This window comes from Pseudochaenichthys georgianus, chromosome 21, assembly GCF_902827115.2.
Source record: "Pseudochaenichthys georgianus chromosome 21, fPseGeo1.2, whole genome shotgun sequence".
NCBI lineage: Eukaryota > Metazoa > Chordata > Actinopteri > Perciformes > Channichthyidae > Pseudochaenichthys > Pseudochaenichthys georgianus.
Window position 1 is genome coordinate 26,233,882 of NC_047523.1, and position 19,751 is coordinate 26,253,632.

Below are 19,751 nucleotides of genomic sequence, written 5' to 3' on the forward strand. Positions count from 1 at the left end.
CCACACCAATGTATCATTCACAATCAGAGAAGAATCGTAGTAGTATTAATAAAATCATCAACATCACCTGAGGATACAGGGAAAATTCTCCCCACAACAACTAGGGGTGTAACGGTTCACAAACATTTCGGTTCGGTACGTACCTCCGTTTTTAGGTCACTGTTCGGTACAGCAGAACAAATTATCACAACATAAAATATTTTTTGTTTTTTTAAAAATTATTATTAAACTGTGAATAATGTATTCACTCAAATAAATACAAAATATAATAAAATAAACATTAAGGTGCAGCATTTCGATGAACTGAAATAATCTGTATTTGAACTGTACTGCACTAGTACTCACCTAAACAGCCAGCTTGACATTAGGTCTTGCTTGTCATTGTATTTTCATGTTTTTTTAAAGACAGATGAACTTGTCCACATTGCTTGCCAAAAGGGCAGATCTGCTGGCACTAACAATGTGTCCTGCTGTGGAGAACACCCTCTCGCTAGGGACAGAGGTAGCAGATACAGCCAGGTAGCGCTTTGCTAACATGGCAACATAAGGATATTTGGCGTTTGTAATAGCTTTGGCTCGGTCTGAACTTTTTGCGAGTGGGGTTTGCACATCAGTCTTTTTTCTTTTGGTACCGGTGATATTCACGTTCGGGTGATGCCTTTTCAAATGTGTGCAAGTTTGATGTATTGCCAGCCGCGTAACCAATGTTAGTTGAACAATGCCGACAAACAGCTTTGGTTCGGTCCACCTGTCTTTGTCTGTCATCCTTGTACGTAACTGCGAAACCAAAATGTTCCCAAACCGGAGACTTCAATGATGCTGGAGGATTTTCGAGCTCAACTTTATCTGCGTTCACCATTTCGACAGTTCCTCAAATGACTGACTAAATTTGAACGCATCCCTGTGACCAGCTCTCATAGTATGCCTCTCGTCCAATTAAATGACTTGGTCGCTCTATGACGCGTTGAAGATTACTTCCAAAAAGTTGTTCACGTTCTCAATTTTTTACGTTTAACATTATATATTTGTTCGGTACACTTCGGTACACACGTGTACCGAACCGATAATAATTTCGGTACGGGTATGTGCACCGTTACACCCCTAACAACAACATAAAAAATAATATTTGTATTTTAAGATTGTTTTCGTGTGAGTTGCTAGGGGTTGGATATTTAGAGGGTCTGCCTTTACTTAAATATGATTGAATTATATGGCATTACGCTAGTGATCTAAATACATTTCAAAAACTCAACAGCAATTTCTTTCTCGAGAAATCAGGACCAGGACGGCTTTGCTAAGTTGGCCAAAAATGTCTGGTGGTTATAGTTTGGTGGAAAAATAGTCCCTACATGAATATTCAAGAGAAAGCAGACATCTTTTCGGCCGATATCATCAACTCACACCAAAACAATCTTTGTGAAAAGCAGGTAAAAGTCAAATATGTCTTTTTCCTAAAGGTGAAGTGTCTCTAAGTGTGAAGCTTATTAAGTGGCTTAATGGTTAACGTGTTTCCTTTGGCAGCTGGAGTCAGCTTACCTATGCTGGAGGTGTAGTCAGTGGCACCGAAGATGAGCTCAGGTGCTCGATAGTAGCGAGAGCAGATGTAGGACACATTAGGCTCCCCGCGGACCAGCTGCTTAGCACTGCACACAAAGTCAAAGCACATTATCACCTTCAGCTTTTTGTGCTGCATTTCGGAAGAACAAATGGGTATATGACCCAAGAGAAAAGCCTTGGGTAACATTTTCAGTTAATTGCTCAAATTGAGAACAAAGATTTTTCGCCATTTATAAGCTTCAGGGTAGACACCAAACTCAAGATGAGAAGAACGATACTACTTCCATTTCTGTGTGATAAATCTCTACAGCTTAGCAAAGAAGACTGTAAACTCAGGTAAAAGCAGTTTTATTTTCTATCCAAAAATGTAAATAAATGAACCTTTCAGCACCTCAGAAGCTGGATAACACTAAATATGTCTTGGCCGTTTCATCTGTACAAAAAAAATGAAGCAAAAAAGCAACATGTATCAGTGTTACGGGGGATTATGTACCAGGTTGTTGCTGAAATGTGCCAGGCCTAAAGCAATGACTCCAGGTAGAAACTATATACTGTATAATGTGATCAGTATTGCTCATTAGAGGTGCTACGGTTTAGTGTGTATCCTTTAGACACAGCCACGTTAGCTTTCTACTGTTTCAAGTCTTTATGCTAAGCTAACCCGCTGGGGCTATAGAATCACTCTCTGCAATAAGCTCATTTCTAAAAACCTCTGACTATTCGTCTCAGTCTCACCTGCCAAAGTCGCAGAGCTTGAGCACAGCGGTCTCTGGATCCAGCAGCAGATTTTGGGGCTTGATGTCCCGATGACAGATCCCAAACGAATGGATGTAGGCCAGGCTCCTGAACAGCTGGTACATGTACAACTGCACACAGAAACACAGAAACACACACACAGAAACACACACACACACACACACACACACACACACACACACACACACACACACACACACACACACACACACACACACACACACACACACACACACACACACACACACACACACACACACACACACACACACACACACACACACACACACACACACACACACACACACACACACACACACACACACACACACACACACACACACACACACACACACACACACACACACACACACACACACACACACACAGGTTACAGCAACACACACAGCAAGCTCAGCTTTTATAACAGGGTTAAAGTCTGGAAACAAGCACTCATTTCAGCCTGGTCAAGTACAACATGTATCAGCAAATGTCTCGACGACAGCGCCTCTTCAACTGATGCACTTTGATAACGTGGCTCTCTAGAGATGACAAGGAACATTTCTGCCACTGCAAGGGAGTCTTTCTTTCCTTCGATTCAATCAGAAACTGCTGATATGGGTGATGTATGTATACTAAACTGATTCTACGGTCGTTAATGCCAAATATGTTTAGCCATTAACTCTTTTAAACTACCACAACGTTTCAAATCAAAGCAGGCGACATGTTTATTATTTCTTGCTACTTTTTGTGAATACTCATCCCACATTTCCTGTACTGATGAATATGTATGCATCTGCGTGGAGCATACCACTCCCTGTCGTGATAGAAACACACACACACACATATTTATATACCTTGACATAAACCATGGGCAGGGTCTGTTTGGCTCGGCTGTAGTGTCGGGCCACTCTGTAGACAGTCTCAGGAACGTAATCCAGAACCAAATTCAGATACACCTCATCTTTCTGTTGGAGAAGCAACAACATGCAGACAGAGGAGATTAGTATAAAACATATTTCATAGTTTGAAATGTTCAGCAATAAAAGGCTTTAATTTATATTGCGAGGCTTTATTTATGATGAGAAATTCTAATCATCATTCAGTATACCCCTTCTTACAAGACATGTTGAATAGAAACAATACAAAATAAAATCCCATTCATGACCTAGAAATGCACAAATGTGTTTCTCTGTGTGTCTGCAGTGTTGATGCATTTATCCTTTCTGAAACTAGCCGTTTGTGAGATGATGTTTTTTTCACAGACTAACATTGTAGAGGACTCGTCCCCGAGGGCAGGACACACACACAGCCATGCGTCATAACGGCCCGCACTCCAACTGTGGCCGCAGACAATGAGATCACTTCCTCATTTCCTGGTTGGGGGAGGTCAGTGTTGGAGGGCGGGGTTCTGCATGATCTTGGAGCACCGACTCTCAAGGATGCAGTACCTGAGGCTTCTCCACCCAATCATTCTTTCCTTTTTCCTTTGAGTCATCAGGTGTTTCTTGTGAATCCATTGTTTGAGATAAGTCCAATCACACTTCATTCCTTCAAAGCTCATTCATACAATGGTTTATTTGTAAGGACAGCCGAGCCTTCAGATAAAACACTGTGTTCAGATGAAGGGATGTGTGATGGGATTAAAACAGAACTGGGCAGCAACAGGCAGCAACCTGGTGCGTTTAGGTCCCGTCGCTTAAACTAGACGCGCCTGAGAGGAGGCGGGGCTTATTTCCATGAGGATACAAACAACGGGTCATCTGTTCGGGTCAATCGCTTCTTTGGTGCCGCGGCATTTGTGCCATTGGGGTCTTGTGCTTTAACTTGATATGTTATCGCGATATGTGATGCCACTTCTCATCCTGATTGAACGCACTATAAGAACAGTAGAGTTTTTGGACGATTTAATCACCAGAATAAGTGCCTTTAGACACTCCCTCAATACATCATAATAGACATTATCTTTAAATACCAAATCCTGACCTCCCATTGGTCCTTCCCGCACATTTTCTCATACAAGAGACAGTAGGAACATGTTCTACATTTCTTTAAAGGCTTACAACTAGATGTTTATTTTTTTTAAATTAATGTTATAAAACAGCTGGGCACTGCGTTATTAATTCAACAGTAGTAAATAGTACATTTGTCGACTACTTTCGGTAGAGAATATTTCACAATTGCCCACAACCTTTTGTATCACTGCTCTATAGCCAGGAGTGGTCATTAGCTTTGAGTCATACTGGCACATAGAAACATGTCTGTAACTAATATGTTACTGTGTTTGAGGGAATAGCACGAGAGAGCTCCTGCCTCATGTGACCACTGTTTAACCCAACACACTCCTGTGAGACAAACTGCCTTGGGGTAATATGACAGCGCTTCCAACTCTAATTAATTAAATGATTCTTCAATTTGTTCGGGCACCAAAAGTCTGTATCACTTGACTATGCTCTCGGCAAGTCTGCAAAGCACGAAGAGCGAGCTAGGCCAGTGAAGAGCTCCCAGACTTCTGTCAGCTCAATGCCCCGCTTTGTGCTGACTGCTCTCTCTCACTCCGCTCACACTCAGACAATTAGACTGAATGAAATGCAGGATGGGAGGACTCAGCGACAGGGTCACACAGACAGATGCAGATATCAGTGACGATGTGCAGCATCCAGAACAGTTCTCAGACACGGGTAGCTTCATGCACACTCTCACCCGTCACTGGTATTACACTCCCCTCTATTACTCATCTCTATGTGTCTCTCTCCTGTAGACGAGTGTGCACCCACCCACCACCAGCTCCCATTGATAACATTTGTGACGACTCGAGGGCCTGCTCCGCCTCCCGCTAGCGGCTAGTGCCGTCAAAGCCATATTTAGCCTAGCAACAGCGATGACTCACTTCCTGCCTCACTACAAAGCCACTTCCTTGGCTTGTTCCCAGATGGTTAGCCAGGCGATGCTCTCATTGGCTCCTTGTTCATTCCCTGGCTAAATAATTCAGCCTTTAATTTGCTGGGGAAAACTGTTTTCACCTGAACAACTGTGTCAGCTATCCATCACAACAATCACCATGCTACATTGTGTAAGACCAGATTGAAATGTGTGCAGTGATACATCAATCTTGAATATGCTAGTTTCAACTCGTGTAGCTTATATTAGCATGTGAGTCTGTGCTTGCTGGGTATGTTACAAATGCATATTACTCTGTAAGTCACTAATGCATTCATCTATATGATAAATGGTAAAGAACTGAATAAATGATCCATACTTTGTGAAAACAGTTCACGGATCTGATAAATGAACGTGTGCTGTGGCCAAAGCCTGATTTTTGTCGAGAAATGGCTACGAAATAAACTCTCACTTAGTGAATCCCGTGGATCTGCCGACTACACACCAGTCCCGGCTCATTACCCAGAACCAATGTGTTTCAACCGAAAGTCTGCCTATTAACATATGTTTATGTTAATGTAGCAGCTTGAGCAATTTTGCCTGAAGCCTCAGAACCAGTATAACTATTCTGTCCACACCAGCATCCACTCTACTTTCGAGTGCATATTTTGAAGAGGTAAAAGTCCAACTGCTGGTTGCCTATAGCTGCCTACGCTGTGAGGACATGTGGCCTTGTGTTTGAACAGTATTTAACAAAGGGTTAAAGGGTCAAAGCAAAAGCCCACTGTGTGAGCAAGCCACATGCCAACAGTTACATAAGACTACCTGTTCACATGCTGGCAGCTCCAGTAGCAGCCCCTGCCTCACAGCTGCACTCAGCATGACCCCCCCCCCTTCATCAACTACACCTCCACACATCTGACCTCATCTTATCTCTGCCTCACCCTCTGCTATTTTACAAATCTGTCATCTATCTATTAAGCTGTCTGCAACCTTCCATCCTTTCACTAACCTCCCTCTCTAGGGGACATAACCTTTTGCCTACTTCTCTAGCCCCCCCCCCCCTCTCTCTTCTAAGTCGATCTCAATGGGTGGTAAATCCCCATACCAACAACACGGTGCCAGTCTCCATAATTAGCCTGGAATGATATGGTAAGAGGAGGAGAGTGAAGAAATGGATACATGAAAGCGGGACACACAGAAGGGGGTACGGGCGGTTTAAAAGGTGAATTTATAAAAAGATCGAAAAACATAAGTTGGGCAATTCAAAAAAACAAAATCATGTGATTGCAGAAGTCAGATCGGGAAGGTGTACGGTCATTCTCCGCTGTCAGTGTGTCAGTATACCAAGAAGCAGCTGCAATTCCCAGAGGCCAGTGAGCACATGGCACGAGGAGACGGGTGGGGAACTGGGCGGTGCTTACAGAAGGGAGGGGAGGGTTTGGCTGAGGCTATAATTAGCCAACACCCTCTGGTCTGGCAAATAGGTGGTCAGGAACCAACCCTCAAACGTCCCTGCTCCTAACCACCCTCATCATCACCTTCCCTCTATAATCCCCCGCAGCTTTCCTTGGCCCCGGTAGGCGAGCAGCATGGGAGCATTCCTAACTGCCGAGTCATGGGTATAGTCCCAACAGTGTGTCTGCCAGGTTGGTGTCTATATTTAAAACATGATTCTCTGCTAGTTGAATGACATAGTCCAGCCTTGTAGTCTCCAGGGTTCCTCCAATGGTCGACAGAATCAGATAGAGAGGGAGACTTGTACCAATTAATTTATTAAGGCCAGGAATAACGCATTTGATGGTGAAGCTGAAAGGAAGACAGGGTTTAATAGTAAGCATTGCCCACTTTCGTGGTGTGGTGGAAAAAAGTGGGTAAAGAATGTAAACCCATTGTTTTTTTCAGGGGAGGATGATGCGAGTAGCTAAGGAGTACGCCATGTCACTTCCATATCATCTCTGCTGAGAGTTGCACATGCACAGTACTGATTGGGCACTTGAGTGTGGCGTCGGATAAAATGGCATCAGGTAACGACAAAGTACATGTGTCCAAGTTAGCATTTCAACTTTCCTGGAATCAGGAGTTTAAATTGGTGGTTTTAGAGGATGTGGGTCGACTCCAGATTCATTCAAGTGAATAAAGCTTTAAAAAGACAATTAACATTAGTCTTTGTTGAACATGAACAAGGCAACAAAGGCATGCTATAAACAAAAAGAAGTCACAGGTAAGTGAAAGACTATGGCTGAATACTAATGGCTCAATTTGACTTGTCTAATTGAAGTGCTCAATAATTTAAACATTTAAAAGCAAAGCAAACGTAAGTGCTGTAATAAAAAGTGAGTACTTAAAAAGAGATATTCCATTTGTTGAAACTCAAACTCCTGTGTGTTATTAAAAACAATTAATTATGCAGCCCGGAGACAAACCTCAGACACACCGTCCACTGACCTTGTCTCCACTGGAGTAGAAGAAGTAGCGCAGGCGGACTATGTTGCAGTGGTCCAACTTCCTCATGATCTGCAGCTCCCGATTCTGCACACAACAAACACATGAAAGACAAATTTACATTTTAGTTTCAAATGATATCCAAGTTTTATTCTCACGGTCCATGAAGTGAGTCTGTGGACCTTTTGGAGACCTCAAATCTACCTATTGGACCCACAGAAAAATGAGGGATTAGCTTGAAGTGGTATTTAGATGAATACTGCAGATGTTTGTCAATTTATTGAAAATGTCAGAAACAAAACATACAACAATAATAATAACATATATATTTTCTTATAATAATAATAATTATAACAAAGAGAAGAAGAAAAAATGTTCACGGTACACATTTCTTTTTTAAATAAAATAAATTCTCAAATAGTCTTTATCACGTTCAAAAGGGGCAAGAAGAAGCTTAAAAAAACCTTTCTGGTCCTACCCCCTCAAGCGTTCATTTTGCGTCGTGTTGGTCATGTTGTAAAAAAAATACAATTACAAGAAATGTTGTTACATGTGACATATTGAATGGTTCAACAGTAATAGCTGCATATGGCTGTAGAGAATAGTGCTGTCATGGTGTAATATCATCATATATTGACAGAAAACACATGCCACTAAACATCTTGTGAAACAATCATCTCATTGTAGACCATGTCACTGTCACAAGCGCCATGTGCCACTTTGTCAGGAAGATTGGATATGGTATCGGCAACAAAAAAAGCTGGGGAAAAATGGTCATTCATTTCTTCATGATAGGATAAATCCCACGGGCTTGAACATGATGAACAAGCAATAAGCCCCTGGAAAGCCAAAAGAATCCACAACACAGACAAGGAGCAGGAACACTTCAGAGAAAATGGGAGAAAAAAGTGTTGAGTACAAATTGCCTTGGGGCCTGTGGTGTGACTCTCTCACAGGGACAAGAGATCCATGTCTTCACATACAGAACAGTGTGTCCATGCAGAACATAGTTGTGCATATGGACCCAAACATATCAAGGGAGGGCAGGAATGAAAGCATTATATAAAGCTTTAACAGCTTCATCATATATGTCCCCCTCTTCTCCATTTCTCCCCCCCTCGCTCTTTATCACAGTGCTTTTGATCGAAGTGCTTGTGAAACATTTGGAGTGTGGGCTGAGCGGAAAGGAAACGGGAAATTGTCAGACTCGAGAAAACAAAAAGGGGAATTTTTTGAAAGGGGAAGGGCCCAAGTTTACATCACCCCGTGACGGAGGAGTGCGGACACTACAGTCTGGCTTTTGTTTTGGAAGTCACGAGCAACTATAATAGTAGAATGGTGGCTTCTGTACTATTGATTATTGTACAATAAAAGCAGGAAGCACCCATACTGACTGCAATGGCTTGCATACTAATTCTCTGAACGACTTTATTACAGAAAGGATATCAGGAAGTAGTCTCAACGTAAAACCATCGCGTTTGTAGTTCAAGAAATCGGTATCTTGGATTATCCATTTCTAAACATCAAGGTGTTTATGTGAAGAAACTCAATGAACTGCTGAATATAAATAATGTAAATACCCAGAATATAACCAGTTTACAATCATTTAAAAACGTCAGTTGTTTACCAACAAGAGTGACTAACCAGTAGTCCAGCTCACTGACTAATTTCCTATTGAAAAAGTGAATACCAAGCCAATTGGCTGACAAAATGAAACCAGAGACAGCATGATTGTCTGGCTGATTTATAATCTCACTGCCCTACTATCGTGGCTCTTCTGCTCCAACAACTAAACTGTGGACATCGTGAGCGGGCAGAGGGTCGATGGGGCTCTTACAGGATATGCCATCAACTGGCCGACCGCAGAGCAGGCAATGACTCAATACTTCATCTGATGTGTTCAAGCCTCCTCCTCCTCCTCCTCCTCCTCCTCCTCCTCCTCCTCCTCCTCCTCCTCCTCCTCCTCCTCCTCCTCCTCCTCCTCCTCCTCCTCCTCCTCCTCCTCCTCCTCCTCCTCCTCCTCCTCCTCCTCGACTAAGTGAAAATACAATAAGACGTGACGGACCAACACACCAACTACTAAGAGTGACAAGATCAATATAAATGTTAAATAACAATAAGACTGAAACACAATTTCCTTATGCTAACAACTAAATTCCAGTTTGGTGTAACCCTAACCCAAACACTGACGGAGGTGGAAATGCTAATGATAATTAGATACGAGCTGCTTGTTGGGAACACAGTTTTTAGATTTGGGTTAAAAATATAATGGTAAAGTTAATGTATCTGTACGGTTATGTGGTGCAGCAGTTAAAGGTGGGGTAGGTAAGTTTGAGAAACCGGCTCGAGATGCACTTTTTGTTATATTCCATGGAATGCTCTTACGGCCCCTACACACGGCGGCGTGCGTTGAAGATTTCCGACGGGCGTGTCCGACGCTCGACCAACAACCAATCACATGAATCTCCCGCCCCGGACACACAAGCAGCGGTTTGATTGGCTAGAGCTTGTACTGGCATATGATTCGATTGGCTGACGCTTCCGTCGAAGCTTCATAAGTAGAACATTGCTCTACTTTTGAAGTGAGCAACGCTTTGCTCCCACAATGCAGTTTGGCGAAGCGTGCCGTCACCCCATTCAAAGTGAATGGGCAGAAGCGTTGAAGCTTCAACGCACGCCGCCGCCGTGTGTAGGGGCCGTTAACATCCCGATAGCAATGAATATCTGAAGTGCTTTGACAAAAAATCCATACAAAAATGTCATCAGTGGAAGCCGTGGTACTGTAAAAAGCACGACCAATCATTTTAGACGGCCCGGCTAAAGTAACTGGATGGCCTACCTGCCTGTCAGCCTTCCATCTGTGCACAAACTTATCTCGTGCCCTCATTGGTCATGTGCGCGTTCGTGTGTGTTGGAGGAGGGGCTCTGTAAGGAAGTGGCAGATTTTTTCCAGTTGTGTATTTTCAAATTCTAGCGCACTCGAGCCGGTTTTGCCAAAATTACATACCCCACTTTTAACAGTCATTTATGACTTAATTTAAAAAAGGTGAATTTATTGTCAAGCAATCTTTCAAGCAAATAAGTCATTTCCTAGTTTCAGCACCTAAATTGAGGCACCTTTGCTTTTTCTTTTTAAACAGAATATATTAGGGAAAATCAAAACAAAACGCCTTGAGATTTGGTACTTTCTTTACTGCAACCTGCAATTTTGTAGATACAACAACTACTATATATCGACAAGATTACCGCCAGGATAATAAATAATAAAGTTATCGATAGTTGGAGCCCTGAAATAATGAAATGTCATAAAATAAAGGAAATGTCCTTCACAAGTTAGCAGAGTCCAAGGTGAAATCTTACCATTGTTTGTCTAAAACCCAAAAGATACTCAGGTTAATATCACAGAAGATTAAGAAAGTAAGTACGTTTTGTGTATTTTGCAATTAAATACTTATAGATATACCATCATAACTCTAATCAATGAATTTGGTAAATGTCTCCGCGCTACAGCATTGAGACATAGCGTACTTTGAAAAGAAGCCTTGTAAATATGTAAAAATACTACCGTGTTCACCGAGTGATTTGGTGACTCAGTGGATCGCCTGTTATGTGGGTCAGGGCCACGCTGGCTGGCCAAGGGATAAATGCTGCTGTCCTTCAACACTTTGCTGCCACTGTGTGAAGATTGAATCCCTGCTCATTCATTCTTTAACAGAGCAGAGTGAGCTGTCTTTACACTAAGCAATACCCACCACCACCACCATCATCATCATCATCATCATCATCATCATCATCTTGCAGCCCAATGGCCTTGCACACAGACAATTATCCCAACCTAATTCACTTAGAGGCAGACACAAATGGTCCAATAGTCCACACACACACACCCCCACACACACACACACACACACACACACACACACACACACACACACACACACACACACACACACACACACACACACACACACACACACACACACACACACACACACACACACACACACACACACACACACACACACACACACACACACACACACACACACACAATTATAAAGTGACATCATGGCGTGTGGGGCACAGACCAGCCATCAAACACAACGTGCACAGCAGGCAACGCCCTCGGCTTCTTGCAGTGGCTTAGTGGGAGTGTTTAAGGGTGTGTGTGTGTGTGTGTGTGTGTGTGTGTGTGTGTGTGTGTGTGTGTGTGTGTGTGTGTGTGTGTGTGTGTGTGTGTGTGTGTGTGTGTGTGTGTGTGTGTGAGAAAGATGGTACGATATGGAGGAGGAGGAGCAGACAGGCTGTTCAGTAAAGCCCTGCCCATCTCCAGTTATACTGCAGTCATTCCTGCTGACCTGTCATACTCCAGTGTGTCAGCAGCTCAGGCAGAGAGAGAGAGAGAGAGAGAGAGAGAGAGAGAGAGAGAGAGAGAGAGAGAGAGGCCGTTACTCAATGTCGAGGAGGCTTGCTTGATAGCACATGTATGCTGGGCATTTAAACAGTGATTCGGCGCCACTCGATGACATAGTATGCTTGAAATAGTGGCTCTGGAGCAGCTTTACTCGACATTGAGAAACGGCCAGAGAGAGAGAACACTTGATGGTTGCTAGAAGTGCTACACTTTCATGATGCTAGAGTGTAAGCGACATTCAGGCAAAACCACATCCAGTTTGCAAAAAAAGATTAAGAGCATAGAGGAATTGCATACCACCCACACAAGGAAACACACACACACTTGACTGTGCTGCTTTGGAAACAGCTTACTAGACAGTGGAAAGCTAAGGGATAAAACGGTGTTCTTCTGTATTTGTGTTATTGTCACTAAATCCCAGAAAATCGCCAAACTCCCGTTTAAAGCCCTGATCACACAAGAAAAACACAACATACATGAGGCGTGGTAATAGAGTGACTGCAGAGGTATATGTGGTGAACTAATGAGTCTGGTGAGCTAATGACTAACATGCTAACCTGTAGGGAACATGCATACTTCAGTCAGGATTAGCTCCTCTGTATTTTACCTCTACGGCGGATGCTAAAGTACTTCTGCCTTTTTGTTCTCAGGTGCGAACATTACATTCAGTAAAGAGTTATTGCAGACAGGACTATCTCTTTTTCTCTTTATTGTCTTCTGAACATGTGAGCTCGGTCGCTGTCAGGACAATAAGTTCACACAATTTATTTCAAAGATGCATTTGTTCCGTCAGCTCCTCTCTCATAACAGTCTGTAAACCATGTCGCTGTGGCTGAACAGCGAATACTCAAAGTAGGTTCAAAGAAGCTGAATGCCGACAGGCAGCTTACCGTATAAACTAAGTATAAGTCAGTCCTGTCAAGCAGCTGCATTGGAATTAAATGATTTTACTGTTTGGAATTTCTGGTGTCACTTATAGACTGTATATATTAAACACTTTGACTTACCTACACTTTTTGTGTACATTATAAGACTCTATAATGGATGACAAACATTTAAAAATCACCAATGCATAGTCAACAGTTTATGCCTAAAGGAAGATTTATTTTGCCAAAATTACTCAAACAAATTTAAATAGAGCATTTATAAGGAACTATATTCTGCTGCAAATTATTACACACATAGATAAATGTTTACTTTGTAGATAAGTAAGTTATTGGTATTTCCATTGTATCTGTTAATAAAATATAGAAACTCACCAGACTGACCAGTTAACAGTATTGCCATCAGGCACACTAACTCTGATGAGTGTGAGTGTGAGTGTGAGTGTGAGTGTGAGTGTGAGTGTGAGTGTGTGTGTGTGTGTGTGTGTGTGTGTGTGTGTGTGTGTGTGTGTGTGTGTGTGTGTGTGTGTGTGTGTGTGTGTGTGTGTGTGTGTTGGTTCTAGTGGAGCATCCATTTTCCATCAGGGTGATATATGATCCCTCTGATGGGAGTGGAGTCGTCCTATCCCATAATGCACCAGGAGAGGATTGTAAGACCACTAAGGTTGTCTCACACATTCAACATCTATATCCTAACGCAGAGCCTGTTCACATGATTACCCTGTTTGACTTGCGTGTGTGTGTGTGTGTGTGTGTGTGTGTGTGTGTGTGTGTGTGTGTGTGTGTGTGTGTGTGTGTGTGTGTGTGTGTGTGTGTGTGTGTGTGTGTGTGTGTGTGTGTGTGTGTGTGTGTGTGTGTGTGTGTGTGTGTGTGTGTGTGTGTGTGTGTGTGTGTGTGTGTGTGTGTGTGTGTGTGTGTGCGTGCGTGCGTGCGTGCATGTGTGTAAGGGAATAAAGCATTCAAACATGTTGGACTAGCATGGTTCTGATCACCATGGCACAGATTTAAGATCACCAAAGATTCAGCCAAAGAAAAAAGCAGAAGTGTAGAGAAAATACTTTTGAAGTTGAGACGGAATGAGAAGAAAATAGAGCGCAGGTGTTTGGGTTTGTGAGTATGTGTGTGTGTGTGTGTGTGTGTGTGTGTGTGTGTGTGTGTGTGTGTGTGTGTGTGTGTGTGTGTGTGTGTGTGTGTGTGTGTGTGTGTGTGTGTGTGTGTGTGTGTGTGTGTGTGTGTGTGTGTGTGTGTGTGTGTGTGTGTGTGTGTGTGTGTGAATGTATGGGGGGGGTTGTACACACTTATTGGCACATGCTTCGCAGTCATGTGAGGAGTCTTAGAACTAATTTGCTTCATTTTTCATAACAAGCTGTTCGAGTACAAGCAGGGAGGAAAGGAAAAAGGAAAAGGAGACTATGATCACAGCTGACCACGGTTTAAAGATGCTACCTGCTAGCCTAGCATGATAACCACAGGCTAATGGAGAACAGGAGATGACTTCATCATGACACCTTCACCATTAAGTTAGTTATCTTAATTAGGTTTTGGAAAGTGAAGGACTACCAGCACCCAATAACAAAACTGTGCTGGTGCTCTAGAAAGGCCATACCTGGGACACTGAGCTGCTGAAGTATTTAGCAGCTAAACCATTTGGCTCAGCAAACAGTCCTAGGGCTAAAAAGCTTCAAGCAAACACAGCTTTGACTAAACTTCAGAGACTCCCACTGGGGCTGAAGGGTTGGCAGTCCAGGAAGCGACAAGGGACACCAACACATGTCCTGCCTTTACTCTTCTCATTCTCTCCTGCTAACACAACCTGACTCTCGTGAGAGGAAGAGAATAGACCAACGAGCACGACTCTTTTCAAAGACTCGTTTTAACCCCATTAAAATAATCCATTGATAGACTTAAAACAAATGACTTGGGTAAAAGTGCCACATATCACAGAAATTGTAACCCTAAAGAAGTGGTTTAATGAGGGAATATATTTCACTGTAGCAATTCATCATTTATCATTTTTACACTTTGAACAAAAGATATACCATGTAAATTAGTTAGCCTCGGAGGTGCTGGTGGGTGGATTTGTTAGGGTCGGACAGAGCTACATTTTCCCAGTTGTAGCTTCATATTTAAGTAGAGACATTGTATCGACCCCCTTATCTTACTCTTAGCAAGAAAGCCTACTTTCCAAGCTTTTCCTTTAGGCGTCTTACCAACTTCTAATCTCCTCTATTCTATTACAATTACAAGATGTTTAAATGAGCCGAAATCTTGTGTAGAGCAGAGACACGGAATGTAGGTTTCCAGCCCACATATGGAAAACATTATAGTCCCACAGTGTATTGCATCATCCTGACTGTGTACTCCGGCTGCATATGGCCTGTTCTCTGAAAGCTAGGGAATGTGTGATGGACACAACAAACTAATGTTGCGTGTATAGAAGTGATCAATGTGGCCCTGGGCATAACATTCACATTTCTTTCTATGGCAGGTTATTCCTTAAAACCTCTGCGGAAAAATGAAGATTGACACACTGTCGCCTCAGGTAAAAGCTTTTGCAACGACAAGGGAATATCTGCTTCCTTAAATCCAACCAAGGTTTTGTGAAATGCATTGAAAATGATATATAATCCATTAAAAATAGGCAGCGTATTATTTGCAGCTGTATACACCATTAGAATGATACCTAAACCTGCAATAATCCTACTGTTATCATGGTTATATATAGGTTTATGCTGTAGAGCAGTGGATTCAAATGTAAGGTTTTCTGGAGACTTCAGGTTATAGTCTTATTGAATTATAATGTGCTACAATAGGAGGTATTACAAATCATTTGGATCCTCTACATATTACAACCTCCATGATGGTAGGATTAATAGCAGGTTTGTTGCATTACACTGCATTATTTTAAGCTAGGTGTACCTAATAAATGTAGTGTGTATATGTCTGTAATAATAGGCATACTTCTGACACTGGACTCTTTGATAATGTGTTAATCCAGTGAAAGACATCAAAGAATAAGACTGTTACAATGTGCAGCCATTACCCACAGCGCTGAAGACTATCAACTTAATGAGAAACTAAACAGCTGTCCTGCAGGCTTTGCGGTCTCGGCTCTTTAACTGTGAGCGGTGGGCTAACAGCGGGAACACTGAGGCCCCCCCAAACCAAAGAGGGCATCAAAGGGAGCACAGACAAAGTCGCCCCAGCCAAGGAACAACAAGCCATCAGTCAAATCTATTCAAAGCACAGAAGGAGGATTCCAGCAGAGCTTTGCATGGATGGAAATATGACATGATGGACCTGAACTAAACTTGACAGATGACTTAGTGTTAACAGGTTCAAGTATGTATGTGAGAGATAGGACCCTCCATTCACTACCACACACACACAGTTCCTGCGAGAAAATATACACATAAAGCAAGGATGTGGCAACGACAAAAGCTAAGAAGTTTTTCCTCCGCCTCTTTGTTCGCAGCTTCACTGATCTCACCGTTCTTGTGAAAGATCACTCCATTCAGGTCTTTTTCACAGTTACTCTGTCATTCATGAATACAACAAATCTGTACTTTGGTTCCATTGAAAAAGAAGGTTGACAAGGAAACAGAATGATCTGAGTAAGCAGAGTGATACATTGTTTGTGTGCATGTCTTTACCTTAAACCTCTTGTCTTGCAGGACCTTCTTGATGGCCACCATCTCTCCGGAGTCGCAGAGTTTGGCCTGGTAGACTACGCCGAACGAGCCGTTGCCGATGACCTTCGTGTCCGTGTAGCTCACCTCCTGTGGCCGGTCAGGGCCTTGACCTGGAGTGGCCACGACTGTTGTTACCTTGCTGCCATCTTTATCCCCTAAAGAGACACAGACAGACACAGAACATTTGAAACCTGAGTGATAGTGATATAGAAAATTCAGCACCATACATCAAGGATTAGTGTTTAGGGGTATGGGAGAGCAAACTGAGAGCAAACATGACAGAACAGGTTTCAAGAAGCATTACTAATCTGGGCTCGACAGTAATGGTTGCCAGGTCAATGTCAACCACTTCTTGGCCTTTGGTTGCCATCAGTGGCAACCAATTTTTAACATAAAGAAATAAGGACATTAAATAGCTAAATGTGCACCCCAAAATAGATGTAATGTAAATTATTTGTTGTATTAAGAGTGATATTTAATTATTGTTGTGACCAGTCGGAACCTGATACTTAAGTTGCATTGGTGTGATTACGGAGCCAGAAAACGATGCACGTTTACTCGCGTGCGGGGTGTGCCCTCTTATTATACATCCATGGTTGCGCCGTGTGTTTGTTTTACAAAAAATGGCAAAGCAAATTAAGTTGTTTGACTGTGGGTGAAAGTTCGGTGAACATCTCAAACGAATGTTCAAAGTGATTCAACTGATAAAGCGCAAGATGAGCCCGAACGAAAAGCAAAGAGGAAATGTGTCAAGTCTTGGGAGGCGAAATATGTATACATTCTGCTCTGTCCATTCACTTCCGGTAAAAGTTCCTTCAAAATAAGAGTCCCGATCTTATTACTACCAAAATAAAAGTAAAAAACAAAACTTTACCATAGGAAAATATTGGCATAACAATATAATCACTTCTATAAATAGGTAACACATTTTAAACATAGTTAGACATATTAAAGGTAATTTACAGCATTAATAATGAATATCTAATTCTTAACTTTGAATGGTTTTCATTTATTTAACATTAGAAATGTATTAGTCTGGCCAATCCAAGACTTCGATGCTGAAGGGCCAATGGATCTATGGTGGGGGTCAGCACAAAGGTCAAGGAAACCCACAATTGAAAGGAAGACAACGGATGACCAAGAAACTAGATCTGTGAAGAACATGACAACAGCTGCTCTACTGGTATTTAGTATACCAGCAATTGAGGGTGGACAAGTTTACTACCACTTAAGTTTCAAATAAGTGTGTTAATTATTTATTGTAAAGCATTGTGTCACATGTTCATTATTAAGTTGATGTATAACTGTATGGTATCTTAATTATTTAAAATATAAGGTGACTAAAAATGGCAACCGTATTTTCAGTTTTGGCAACCAAAAGCTAATGCCTGGTTGCCAGCCTGGCAACCACTTTTAAAAGTCCAAGTCCAAACTCAGTTTTAGTCCAAATAAAAAGGTAACTTTCAGGAGATGTCTCCAAATGTCTTGTTTTGTTAGTCCAAAACTCATCTTTCTCAATTCTCAATTTGAGAAAAGCAGGAAATCTCAATATCTTAGAGGCTGAAAATATAAATCTTCGTATGAAAAGTGACAAACGATTATTAAATTAATTGGTGATTATTTGTTTGACTTATCGTTGCAGCTAAGGCACAAATGACCACCATTAATTAGCCATATTCTGGTAAAATATACAAGTAGCTACTAAACTGAACAAAAATATAAATCCAACACTTTTGTTTTTGCTCCCATTTTTCATGAGATGAACTCAAAGATCTAAAACATTTTCTATATACACAAAATAAATAACCATTTATCTCAAATATTGTTCACAAATCTGTGATAGTGAGCACTTCTCCTTTGCCGAGATAATCCATCCCACCTCACAGGTGTGGCATATCAAGATGCTGATTAGACAGCATGTTTATTGCACAGGTGTGTCTTAGGCTGGCCACAATAAAAGGCCACTCTAATGGCGCGTTTCCACTGCAGGCCTCGCTCGGTTTGGTTAGGCCTTATTAGGCCCGGCTCACTTTAATGCTCCGCTTCCATTACAGTTTAGGAACTGGGGTAGTTACTATAGTACCACAGTGTAGGCGGAGCCGTGACGTCATCTTATCATCTTGATAAGCCTTTTCTTATCAAGCTCCACATTTGTGGAATCAGCTTCCAGTTTGTGTTCGGGCGGCAGACACCCTATCCGTTTTTAAGAGTGCGCTTAAGACCTTCCTTTTTGATAAAGCTTATAGTTAGGGCTGATTAGATTCAGCCCCTAGTTTTGCTGATATAGGCTTAGTTTGTCGGGGGACATCTTACTTCTTCCTTCTCTCTGTCTATACCTGTGTACTCTCATGTTCCGATTAACCCAGCTTCCCCAAATTTCTTTATTTTTGGTGTCTATATACGCCGGGATCCGGAGTCATGGATGATCCTGCGGTCCTGTGTCCTGGATCGCGAGCCCTGGATCGCGAGTCGTGGCTGTGGTCCTGGATCATCGGTCCTGGATGGATATCCTCGTGGATTCATCTTCCTATTATACACACATGCATTTCCAAACATTTGGACTACCTATGTTGCAAATGTATTATCTTTTCAATTTACACACGGCATCTATTGCACGTCTGTCCGTCCTGGGAGAGGGATCCCTCCTCTGTTGTTCTCCCTGAGGTTTCTCCCATGTTCCCTTTAAACTGTGGGTTTTCTTCTGAAGTTTTTCCTTGTACGATGTGAGGGTCTAAGGACAGAGGGTGTCGTATTGTCATACTGATATTCTGTACACACTGTGAAGACCACTGAGACAAATGTAACATTTGTGATATTGGGCTATATAAATAAACATTGATTGATTGATCTTCAATGAGCGCCCCAAAAAACAACACAGCCGTTAGCTCTTAGCACTCAGAGCTCACAGCTCTTCATATCTGTTCAGAAACTAGACAAACGTTAAACAAGTACAAACCACAGACTGCCTGTGTCATGGCGGATACAGTCGCTGGTTTATTTATGTCTGTATAGGCCGTTGTTGTGAGTGTGGACGGTCGGAGCATATATAACGTTAGCTTAGCCAAGCTCCATTTAGAAAGCACGCATTTTAAAAGGGTTTTTCACCTGCCGTATGTCTGCAGA

General features: G+C 42.2%; 1 protein-coding gene across 2 annotated transcripts in view; it reads right to left on the minus strand.

The window, feature by feature from the left end:
* gsk3ba (glycogen synthase kinase 3 beta, genome duplicate a) overlaps nucleotides 1-19,751 on the minus strand; it is a 48,384-nt gene that overhangs the window by 6,387 nt on the left and 22,246 nt on the right. For both annotated transcript variants that reach the window (XM_034109386.1, XM_034109385.1), the window contains exons 2-6: nucleotides 16,590-16,783; nucleotides 7,642-7,725; nucleotides 3,171-3,281; nucleotides 2,293-2,423; nucleotides 1,537-1,643 (exon numbers count right to left, since the gene is read on the minus strand). In XM_034109386.1, coding sequence (XP_033965277.1) covers nucleotides 1,537-1,643; nucleotides 2,293-2,423; nucleotides 3,171-3,281; nucleotides 7,642-7,725; nucleotides 16,590-16,783 — 627 coding nt within the window. The remainder of the gene's footprint in view (nucleotides 1-1,536; nucleotides 1,644-2,292; nucleotides 2,424-3,170; nucleotides 3,282-7,641; nucleotides 7,726-16,589; nucleotides 16,784-19,751) is intronic.